Source organism: Poecilia formosa, unplaced genomic scaffold (genome assembly GCF_000485575.1).
Source record: "Poecilia formosa unplaced genomic scaffold, Poecilia_formosa-5.1.2 Scaffold449, whole genome shotgun sequence".
NCBI lineage: Eukaryota > Metazoa > Chordata > Actinopteri > Cyprinodontiformes > Poeciliidae > Poecilia > Poecilia formosa.
This window is the reverse complement of record NW_006800388.1, coordinates 431,711-443,380: the sequence shown is the minus strand read 5'-3', so window position 1 is coordinate 443,380 and position 11,670 is coordinate 431,711. Positions and strand designations below refer to the sequence as shown.

Here is an 11,670-nt window from a genome sequence, read left to right as displayed (position 1 = left end):
GGCCTTACTGGGATCTCACTGGGTGCTTACTGGGATCTCACTGGGAGCTTACTGGGGCCTTACTGGGGCCTCACTGGGGGCTTACTGGGATCTCACTGGGAGCTTACTGGGGCCTTACTGGGGCCTCACTGGGGGCTTACTGGGATCTCACTGGGAGCTTACTGGGATCTCACTGGGAGCCCAGACTATTGAGGCAGCTGTTAGAGTCTCCTTTCTGTCCTCCAGTTGAAGCTTGAACTGGAATACGTTTAGCACCAGATTTATTTTTGCTCGCAGTTGTTTGTATTTTAAATTTGCATATTTTCTGTTCAACAGAAAAATGTAGTAATTTACTGTTTATCTGAAATTATTGTAGATTTCTTGAACACACATATTAATTAGTAAATGTGTCAATTTTGACATTTCTTGAATTGTTGAACGGCAGCTACGATGTGTGATGAAGCGGAATGCATTTCTCTGTATTTGTACTTGATTTATTATAGATAAATGCATTAAAGTTTGAATTTTAAGGCGTAATCCTGGAGAGTCATTTGCGTTCAGAGATGTAAGAGTTTAATGCTTTATGAAGTGTGATAAACTTGCACAGGCTCAGAGGATCTGACTGTGGATCAGGCTCAACTGTATTTAGTATGTTCACTGCAGCAACTGGTTGACCTGTGGGAAAAACTCATCGAGATTCAAATGGTCAGAATTACAGTCCTGCTTTGAAATGAGCAGCAGCCATATTGGATTTTTATGACAAGGTTCATGAAGACCTTTTTAAAATACCAGGACATTACTTACAAGTTTCTCCACACATTTATGTACAGTCGCATTAAATTCACATGATTGCAGAGGAAGACTGGCATTGGTGCATTATTTCAGTGATATGACCTTTGACCTGTGGACTGTGGATCAAACCGGTCCTGGTTTGAAAGATGATGCAGCAGGCTCATCAGCACCTTAACGTTGGACCAGAACGAGAAAATCAGGTTCATAAAGTCACTGGCTGGTTATAAATGACTTTTACTAACAAAATGAGTAAAAAGACTTTCAGGAACTAACAGCCAAAGATGAATTCACCATCGACGTTCTTGAACAGCAGAACTATGCATCCAAAGTTAGGCAACTTTTCTCCAGTACGCGAGAATTTATCAACAAAATAATTCAGCCTTCAGTTATAACGTCTTACAGAAAATTAACTTTTTGCATGTTTTTGTGCTTCTATTTGCGTCTCCACTGCTTTGGTCCAAACGCAAACAGAAAAACAAAGTCACTAAGCTGGTGACATTCAGCTAAACTCCTGAGTGAAAATGAAAGAATAATGAAAACTAACAAATTACCAACAGCAAAACTGGAAAACATGAACAAATTAGAATAAAACAGACAACAAGAAAATGGTGACTGATGTCGAAGTTCAGTGTGAAAGTTGAGAAACCAGGTTCATCCAACACACTGATCGCTGTGGGTCGCCTCCAGAGGTCAAAGGGCGAGAGGCGGGGTCACCTGGACAGGTCGCCAGGACAACACAGAGACAGACAGGATAAACAACCACACACACACACACACACACACACACACACAGTAATGCACCGGCTCGACGCTATGAAGCTAACCTGCACACACGCAGAGACACACATTTGACATGTTCAACCAGTTGACAGGACAAGGCAGAAATGTTTTCAAAAAGTAATATTTCATTAATGAACTTAGTGAATTAAAAATCAATAACGTTTTGATTGTGTTGCTGCAGCCTGGCAGACTAAAGCATCAACATTGTAACATGTACATGCTTCTAACCAGACACAAAGCCTAACGTTGACCTCTGACTCCTCCTGCTGCAGCTTCCTCCAAACTGAATCCCGACATGGTTCTGGAGGACATGGAGTCGGACAACGAGGGCCAGAACTGCCCCAAAGCTGCAGGATCCCAGGGTCCAGCGGGTGACCCGGCCCAGCAGGAGAGAGGGAGGTCCGGCTCTGTGGAGGCTCTGGACAACTGCGCCGCCCCGCAGGCCCCGCAGGCCCCGCAGGCCCCGCAGGCCCCGCAGGCCCCGCAGGCCCCGCAGGCCCCGCAGGCCCCGCAGGCCCCGCAGGCCCCGCAGGCCCCGCAGGCCCCGCAGGCCCCGCAGGCCCCAGCTTCAGACAGCGGGACAAAAACATCTCAGGAAGACGCAGAGACCCAGACGGGCCGCTGGACACCATTCATCGAAAGCATCAAGAAGGAGGCTGAAGGCGTGGCGCTGGCCTCCATGGAGGAACGGTGAGCCGGCACTGGTTCAGGGGGATTCCTCTGCAGCACACAGCATCCCTGTAATCCAGTGCATCTGCTGCAGCCTGCTGCAGGAGCGCATGGAGATGGCCCGCCTGGCTGAAGAGGTGGCCCGGCAGACGGCAGAGATGGCAGTGAGGCAGATGGCCAGCGAGGGAACCTCCATCAAACTCTCCCTGGAGAGCCAGGAGCTACTGGAGGAACCGGAGGCAGAGTGAGAACGTTTGCAGAATTTCATCTGGGACCAGCATTATGAGGAGCCTGACTGACTGTTTTAACCTGACTGACTGTTTTCTGCTGCCAGATTGCCAGCAGCACCAGAAGAAGACAGCAAGCTAGAGCCAGGAGCTGATGCAGAGTGAGTATCAGCTTGTTTATTAAACTTCTCCATCGTCTCTGCTCTCTGCAGCTCCTTGTTCTGCGTTTCCTGCATCCAGAGGCTCAGGGAGGCGAGGACCGTGCTGAGGTTTTAAATTCTACCCAGTCACTAATGTTTGCCAGTGACTTATGTAATGCACCAGCTCGACACTATGAAGCTTACCTGAACTGTAAACCGCCCTCAACTGCAAAGAGAGAAGAGCTGAGCCAAACGAGGCAGCTGTTGATGTTAATGCAATATTTCGAGGCGCGGCCAAAACAAACTGAACGGTTTTGTTCCTCCGCTGCTAAAACTAAAACTCTTTCTGTTCACTGATTGGTCTGCTATCGGAGATAATCCAAGTGAATGGAAGAAAGCCCAGACTGAGATTTTTATTTGAGTGGAATTGCACAGAAAAGCGATGGCCAGGACAGGATCTTTTAGATCAGAGTTTATCTTCTCCTGAACTTATATTTGATCAAGTTAATTCGTCCTCTGTCTCATTATTCTGGTAAAACGTCTGTAGAAAATTAGAAAAATCTAGTCAAACTTAAAGTCAGATAGTTACACTTTTTCTACAGTCTATATAAAAATCAAATGTCAACTTTAAATGCCCATATTTTGCTGTTAGTGATTGGTCAAGGTTTTCTCATTTACAGATGATTTCAAAATAAAACCCATTTCCTTTTGATAGTTTTTTATCTTAAGGTTTACCCAAATACTAGGACAAATAAATAAATAAATAAATAAATAAATAATAATACATTATTATTACGTCACCGCCGCTCTGAAGCAGATTTCTCAGGAGGTCTCGCAGCTGATTTTGAAATCCCGCGAGCTTTGCTTCAGCAGCGTCACAAAACCTTGCCATAGCAACCATAGCTTCCCCTAGCAACCGTCCCCCCTCGCCCGCCCTCCCTACGGTTGCCCCGGTAACGGCCGCTCCTGCAGCTGCTGTCTGATCAACAGCAGCGAACCGAGCAGGTTCTGACCCGCTCCTCGGTCCAGCTGGTGTTCTGATGCTGGGGGACATTGGAGGCGGGAATACTAACAGCTCGTCGGAGGAAGTGAGTACTGAGAACCGGTGATTCCCTTCAGGCTCTAAAACTGAAACCAATCAGAGATGAAATGAGCGGTTCTTCCAGCCGGAACAAACCCAAACGGTTCCGACTGATGCCATCTTTGGTTTTCATTATCGACAAAATACAATAGAGAATAAAATATAAGAGATCAAACTGACTAATGAGAACAAGAACTGAAATAAGAAAGAAAAACATCGAGGTCAACATGTCAGATATTTTATAAAATTAAACTAAAGTCTTTATGGCTTTGGTCCTTTCCAGCCTTGAATTAAAATGTTTTGAGTTTCCTAATGATGGGCGGCCATTAAACATCCCACCATGGCCTGGGGGAGGAGGGGGGATGAACTCATGAACACTCAAAATAGAATCAAAAAGTTTCAAATAATTAAAAATAAGATTATTATATTTTAGCTTAATGTTAATGCCACAATATTGTTTGAATAAATATTTCCTTTCAGTACCAAAACAGCAGAAAAAGATGTGAAATAGTTTCTTTATCTGTTTTACAAAAAGTCTGTCCAATTTATTCCTCCATTCTTTTATAAATGGTTTGTTGGATACATTCAAGGAATTATTTTGAAGTGAACTTCCTGGATCTGTAAATACTTGAGTTCACAGCAAAGACCAGGTAACATTCATAAAGTTATGAATTCAATAAAACTGACAAGTTAGAGTCAATAAGTCAGTAATAATGTGAATATTATTTGAAGTGGTGCCGGTGACTTTGGTCCGTTGGACTGAGAAACTGTTCTGGATTCTCAGTTCAGACGTTGGAACATTAAAAATCCATAAAGCTGCAGTTTGTAACTTTTATAAGAAATATTTTTTACATATTAGTTCAAACCGATTGCTACGAGACGGATCATCTGAACGGATCGATCTCCTCCCTGAGCTGCTGCCTGGAGAAATGAACCATTCAGATGCAGGAGCCGGGGCTTAGTGCTGTCAATCATTCTCATGTACTTGCTGCTCAAAGTGTTAATGGCAGAAAAAAGCTTACTGTTACAGGAAAGCCATTTATCTGCTGTGACTGATGGCAATGCTAACTAGCCTTAGCATTCATGACAAGCTATGCTAGCTGCAGCATAGCAGAGAGCTGCGGGAAGGAGGGGAAGACAGGGTGATTGACAGCGCGTAGACCCGCCTCCTGGCTCTGATTGGTTGTTTCTAGGTAGCGCTGAGAGAAGGCAGAGATTATCTGTCTCAACATGGAGACAGTTTCAACAAATATGTAGAAAAATATTTCTTAAAGTTACATGCTGCAGCTTTAAAGGAGTTGGCCGTTTGCTGTTTTAAGAGAAAAGCTTCTAGTTTTCAGATTGTTTTGGATTCAATTAAACAAATTTTGTTGTCAGCGGTAAAAACAGGATTTGGATTCGTTTTGTTCAAAAGACTTTGTCCAAATTTCATAAATTAAATAAAAGTAAAGTTGACTTTTCAGTAAAAACCTCTGGATAAACCAGGTTCTACTTATTACAAAAGCTTGGTTATAAAAACATGAATACTTTATATTGTTTTGAATATTTTCAATTACAACAAAATCCTGTGTAATAATTTTAACCTGATTAAAAATAAAAAGTTTGCATCAACCAGAGGTCTGCATCATTTTAGAACTGCAGTTGGGGCCCAAAAAAAATCAGTCCAAGGACCACCAGAGGCCCCGGGCGCCGCACTTTGAACCTCCTGTGTTCCAGTGTGTCCAGCCGTTCACTGAAACCTCAGTCTCCGGTTCTGTTCTGCAGAAAGGACGGGTCCGGGCTCCAGGACGAGCAGAAAGCCGAAGAACCGACAGTCCAGGAAGCAGGTAGAGACACAGCTGAAGAGCAGCAGGAGGAACCAGAGCCGGAACCAGAACCAGAACCAGAACCAGAAAAGCAGGAAGTGTGTGCAGCAGCTGTGACGGAGCAGCCGCAGAAAGCAAACGATGCTCCGACTTCTAACACAGAAAAGGTAACGTGTTTTTCTCTCCATGGTTTAGCTCATCTAACTGGAATCGTTCCTGGTTAACTGGAATCGTTTCTGGTTAACTGGGATCGTTTCTGGTTAACTGGGATCGTTTCTGGTTTGATTCCAGACAACGTCTACGGTAATGTAGAACCACTCTGATGTTTTATTTATTATTTCCACTTCCTGCCGGATCGTCTTGCTTCCTGCAGGATGAAGATGCTTCTGGAGACGGCTGTGGAGGTAAACGGCATTTTGGTACATAGAAGATCAAGAGTAGAACCAGAACCCAATGCTCTGCTCTGATTGGCTCTTCCTGTCTGCCTGTGCTCTGATTGGCTCTTCCTGTCTGCCTGTGCTCTGATTGGCTCTTCCTGTCTCTCTGTGCTCTGANGCTCTTCCTGTCTGCCTGTGCTCTGATTGGCTCTTCCTGTCTCTCTGTGCTCTGATTGGCTCTTCCTGTCTGCCTGTGCTCTGATTGGCTCTTCCCGTCTCTCTGCAGCGCCGGTCAGCTGTGATGCGTTTAAGAACTGTCTGATGCGTTTCCCGCCGACCTCTGAGTGCTTTGGCAACATCAACGCGTTCTTCAAGGAGAACGGCATCTCCCCCCCCCAGCTGCCCCACCCCCCCACCAGGTTCTCTGACCTCACCAGCTACCTGCCCTCTCTGCCCCCGGAGCTGCTCCACGAGTTCTCCCACATCCGGCTGACCCGGGTCCCGTGGAGCGTCGCCCAGAGCCTCACCCAGCTGCTGCCCGGCGGGGCCGCTGGGGGCCCGGAGTCTGCGGGGGGCCCCAGCCTCTCCGGCCTGGCCCACAGCCTGTCCTCCGTCCCAGAGAAGCTGGCCCAGCTGCCCAGCAGAACCCAGCAGAGCTTCCTGAACATCCGGAACCGCCTCAACAGCCTCATGCCACAAGATGCCTAAGAACCAGAACCAGAACAGGAAGCAGCCGGACTTAGAACTCACCCACTTCCTGCAGCATCCCCCGGGCCCCCGTCCTCATCCTCAGCTGCCCTCCCCCTGCCCCCCCCCCCCCCCCCTGCCCAACGTGCCCTCCTACCCCCGCCTACCGCCCATCGCCAGCCCGCCGCGCCCGCTCTCCGGCCTCGCTAACCCCGCCTTCTTCATCGAGGATGACTCAGGCGGACCTGCAGGTGAAGCCGCCTCAGGGGTCCAGGTGTAACCGCAGCAGGTTAGGGTTGGAGGTTGGCTCAGTTTCTGCTGAAACAAACTGAGGAGTAAAACAGCAAACCAACTGAAAACCTTTCAAAATGTCAGGAACTACAGCAGGATACCGGCAAATTTAAACTGTTGGCAGGTCAAAAAATCATTCAGACTAATCAGAATATCATTAAAGATCCAAAACATGAACAGGGCTGCTGCCTTATTAAAAAAAAACTATTTTTATGTCATTTGTTCTCTATTTTGTTGACCAAGTTTTTACCATCCTTTACTTCCTTTCAGGGGCCAAACAAAATCATTTCAAGGGCCACGATTGGCCCCCGGGCCACAGTTTGGAGCGCAAACTGTGGCCCGGGTTTGCGCTCCAAACCCGGGCAACAGGGTTCTGGAGCTTCGTTTTTCTGCTTTGTAGAAAAACGAAGCAGAAAAGAGTTCCAGATTTTATTTTTTCAGTTGTTCTGCAGAGACGCAGCAGACGTTTGGCCTTGAAGAAAACCTAAAGCAGCTTCAGGTCAGGATTAACGTTCAGGCTGGAAACTTAAAATCTGCTTCCTTCTGATGCCGCCTGGATCAGATGAGCGTATGAATACATTTTCAGTCTGAAATGTTTGGGTTTGTTAAAAACTCGACTGGAACCGGGTCTGGGTCAGGTGCCGACTCTCTGTATGGAACCAGAACCATGTTGGTCGGATCAGCCTGAATGACCCGGCAGAACCGGGTCTCTGAGCTGCAGCTGCACAAATCCTTCATGTGTTCATCAGGAAGACATGATGGAGGAGCACCTGAGTGACATCACTCATTACAAAGTTCATTCATTCATTCATTCATTCATTCATTCAGACTAAAAAGTGAAACTTTATATCAGCAAACAGAAATAAATCTGTTAATTTCTAACAATGTTTCAGTTTGACCTGAACGTCTCTGTGGTCCAACAGAGCCGAGCCTCAGCCTCCGGCCCGCGGTGAGCGTGGAGGATGTCGACCAGGAGGGAGGAGGAGGAGCAGGAGGTGATGAGAGCAGCAGCCCGGCCCTGGACCCGAAGCTCAGCACCCTGACGGTCCCCGTGGCCCCGGCAGGAGGCCGCCAGAGGTGAGGCGCCTGCAGACGGATTTCCCCGGTTTCACTCGTTCGTTTCTAGATTTGAAAGAAAGCCGCTCTTCCTCTTCTGGAGTTTAACAGAGGACTCTGGACTTGTTTCAGTTTTTCTGATCAGTTTCATCTGTTCTCCATGCAGCTGTGCTGATAAAACGATCTGAAGCTGAATCCGGATCTTCACTGAAACGTTGTGTTCTTTCTCTCCTCGCATGCTTGCGCTCCCAGTAGAGGAGATAAAGAGTAAGGAAGCTGCATGGGAGCTCGCTCTGTCCAGCCGTTAGATTTCCATCAGTGTTGCATAAATTCACAGAATCGGTGAATGGAAGTGAAACGTTTTAATCCAAAAGGAGATGAGTTCATTCCAGAAAACCACCGCTAGAGGATTCTCTGATGAAACTAAAATGTGTGATTTTGGACAGAAACGTTTCACGCTGTTGCCTCCTGCACTGCCCCCTGCTGTCCGTCTTCTGGCTCTGCGGTTTTGTTCTGCAGAAACAATCCAAACGTTTTGATTCCATCTGATCTAATCTGGACGAAACGATGCGCACAAGCAGCGCTGCGCCAAGTTGATGCAGAACTGACGCTTGTTGCTGCGGCGACTTCTCTGTACGGCTTTCTGCTTCTTCCTCCTGTAAGCTCATCTTCATCATCATCAATAAAACCTGCATGGCACGCTGTGGGTCCTCTCTGTGTCTGATGCATGATCTGCTTGGTGCATGGCTCTGAGTGATTAACTCCATGTTCTCTGACATCACTCTGACCTCTGATCCTCTCTGACCTTTGACCCTTGTTCGTCCACAGCGGTGGGAGGAAGCGTCGGACCGTCTGGACCAAGTCGTAAGCCCAACAATCACGTCCTTTGCTGTTTGTATTTGAATTAAGTCATGAATTAATTTAGTTAATTCATCCTGGTTGGGATGCTGTTTCTCACTGAAGGTTTTTAGAAAATAAATCCTTTAAATTCAGTTACTTCACAGAGGGAAGAGACTCCTACTAAGATAGCATTGTATTGTTGCCAGTGGTCTGTTCGCCCTCCAGGACCCTGTCAGTGTTGGAGCATGCAGCGACCTTTGACCTTTCACTAGGCAGTGCCTGGTTCGTGTCGTTCCGTCTTCAGCTGAGGGTTCGCTCTGAGACGAGGCAGATTTAATCTGTCGATGGTCCAGATTAACGCTGAGGCTAATCGCATTTTCATCAAAAACTGTTATCAACGAAACAAGCAGCTTTTTCGATTTAAAAAACATTTTTTGCTGCTAAATTATTGAATAAATGTCAATCTGAGCTCAGCAGCAGATTATTTATAGTTTGTAATCTTCATGTTCTTCATCAGATTGGACCAAAGTTCATCTTTCCAGAGTTTCTCTGATCGTTCATGGATCTTCTTTACAAATCTGGACTGTGGATGCTAACATTAGCGTTAGCTGCTACATGTTAGCATGGAGATGCTATTTTAGGCTAGCTTAGCTTCTGAACAGAACAGCAGCCTTTTCCAGCACAGTGGGTCGATAGCAGCGGCGTACTAGAAACACAATACAATAGTTCAGAGTCAGAACTTCTGGATGTACAAAGAGACGCGATTAATTGTGTTGAAATCTTTAATGTGTTTATGTATGTAATGAATTAATCTAATGTAATGTGTTAAAGTCCCGGCTCTAATCCAGATGTCCTGGTTCTGCTGAAACATGACCCAGAGCTGTCAGCAGTTTATTTAGGAGGGATTTTCCTTCCTTAATATTAATGTAATTACGTTGCCAATAGCAACTGGCTAATATAAGGCTGTTCCACACACTTACCTGAGCCGGGAGGTGAGGATCAGGACTCACCTGTTTTATCCTGAACGTCACCAGCAGAAACCTGCAGGCCCAGAGCGAAGATGATGATGATGAAGTCAGCATACCGGTCCGAGCCTGGCCCAGTGAGTCCAGTCTGTGCAGCGCCGACAGCATGTAAGAGCATTCAACCGCCTGCACATCCATCCTACTGTCCATCGTCCAGCAGAGGTTTGGCTATGAATAACTAGAAATAATTGCTGAGAGCAGTTATCAATAAAACTAGTAATTTAAAATGACTGGTCTCCACCTGATAATCAATATCTTATAGTTGAGTCTCAGTTATCGTTTCTCAGCCTGATGAGGTTTAGGTTTTATAAAAATTAAGGCCTCGGCCCAGCACTTTGGCGTCATGTGAACATCGATCAGGGGCGTCAAAGTCATTTTCATTTTGGGCCACATTAAAAATCTGAATGTTCTTAAAGGGACGCTTGTGTCAGAATCTATTGATAAAACCTGTTGGACTGTTAAAATATCAATAAACACGTTAGTTTCTCTTAAAATGAAATGATATTGCACATCTTTTCACACTGATCATCCAGGATTTTGTGATTGTTTTTGAAGTGTTAAGTTATATAATGTTAAATGTGACATTTCTTTAATTGCCCAATGTTTCTGGTCAATTTTGAGACAAATCTGCAGTAAAGTCAGATAAAGATGTGTGGTCTCTTGATTTTGCATGAATTTTGCAGATTCGTGAAAAACTGGAGTAACTTACTGATGTAACTTGGAGTGTAGAAGGCCACATAAAAAGCAACGGCGGGCCAGAAGAAGATGAAAGAATGATTAAACTAATAAACACCTAAGTTGTTTATCCTGAGGTGTTTTATCTCTGCCCAGAAACAACTTGCTATTGGACAAGGTTAGTCTGTGTAGCGAACAGTTGGCTGCTGGGCTAACAGCTTGCAGTGGGTTTCCAGCGGGAAAAAAGGACAAATTTACTTCTGCAAAATTATGAATAAAACCGGGATCAAGAATTCAGGAATTATTCCTTCAGCAGCTGGAAAAAAGTCAAATACTGTCACAGCAGCAAGGAGCAGCGAGCTCGGTGTTCGTCTGCTAGGAAGACCCGGAGCTAACGCCGTGCAAGGCTGGGCGAGAGTCACAGGCCAGCCACACATCGTTCATCCATCTGTTCATCCATCTATCCCTTCATCCCCTGCTGGTTTTCCTCTTGTCCTCCAGGCTGAGGGAGCGCCCAGCCTCTGCTGCCAGTCAGACCAGTCAGACCAGTGCTGTGGTCAGTGAGCGACTCCAGGAACTGGTCAGGATGTTCAAAGAGAGGACAGAGAAAGCCAAAGAGAAGCTGATCGACCCGGACAGCTCCGACGAAGAGAGCGTCATCGCTGGTGAGTCTTCCTCCACACACACACACACACACACACCCACACACACACACACACACACACACACACTCACCCCCACACACACACACACACACCCACACACACACACTTATATGGTCCTTCTGGTCAGCCCTGGCTCCACACGAGTTTAACAAGGAGGGCTGGGGGGGCATCAGCTTATTTTCGGGGGACAAAATGAATCTACGCAGCAATAATATTAGGCACGTAAAACAAAAAGGTACAGTGCAGTAAAACTACACTTATGAGGACATTTTTCCAAAAAAGTTACTCAACTGAATGTAACAAGTTCTGCCCACTTTTGAACAGACACCAGTAGCCTGTACTTGTTAACAAGCTTAGGGTGCTGTATTGGTATTAGCTAGTCATCATTTCGCTAATGTTAGCTAGTCATCATTTAGCTAACATTAGCTAGTCATCATTTAGCTAACATTAGCTAGTCATCATTTAGCTAATGTTAGCTAATCATCATTTAGCTAACATTAGCTAGTCATCATTTAGCTAACATTAGCTAGTCATCATTTAGCTAACATTAGCTAGTCATCATTTAGCTAACATTAGCTAGT

At 45.8% G+C, this 11,670-nt stretch overlaps 1 protein-coding gene across 6 annotated transcripts in view; it reads left to right on the top strand.

The window, feature by feature from the left end:
* Positions 1-11,670, top strand: part of LOC103155817 (cyclic nucleotide-gated cation channel beta-3-like) — a 31,721-nt gene that overhangs the window by 12,529 nt on the left and 7,522 nt on the right. Inside the window, exons 14-24 of one of the 6 annotated variants that reach the window (XM_016663844.1) lie at positions 1,824-2,002; positions 2,102-2,241; positions 2,315-2,464; positions 2,555-2,608; positions 5,433-5,640; positions 5,847-5,877; positions 7,752-7,905; positions 8,140-8,151; positions 8,713-8,748; positions 9,762-9,857; positions 10,926-11,089. In XM_016663844.1, coding sequence (XP_016519330.1) covers positions 1,824-2,002; positions 2,102-2,241; positions 2,315-2,464; positions 2,555-2,608; positions 5,433-5,640; positions 5,847-5,877; positions 7,752-7,905; positions 8,140-8,151; positions 8,713-8,748; positions 9,762-9,857; positions 10,926-11,089 — 1,224 coding nt within the window. Of the gene's footprint in view, positions 1-1,823; positions 2,003-2,101; positions 2,242-2,314; positions 2,465-2,554; positions 2,609-5,432; positions 5,641-5,846; positions 5,878-7,751; positions 7,906-8,136; positions 8,152-8,712; positions 8,749-9,758; positions 9,858-10,925; positions 11,090-11,670 lie in introns of all 6 variants that reach the window. The other 5 variants (XM_016663843.1, XM_016663842.1, XM_016663841.1 and 2 more) reach the window with 5 other exon arrangements.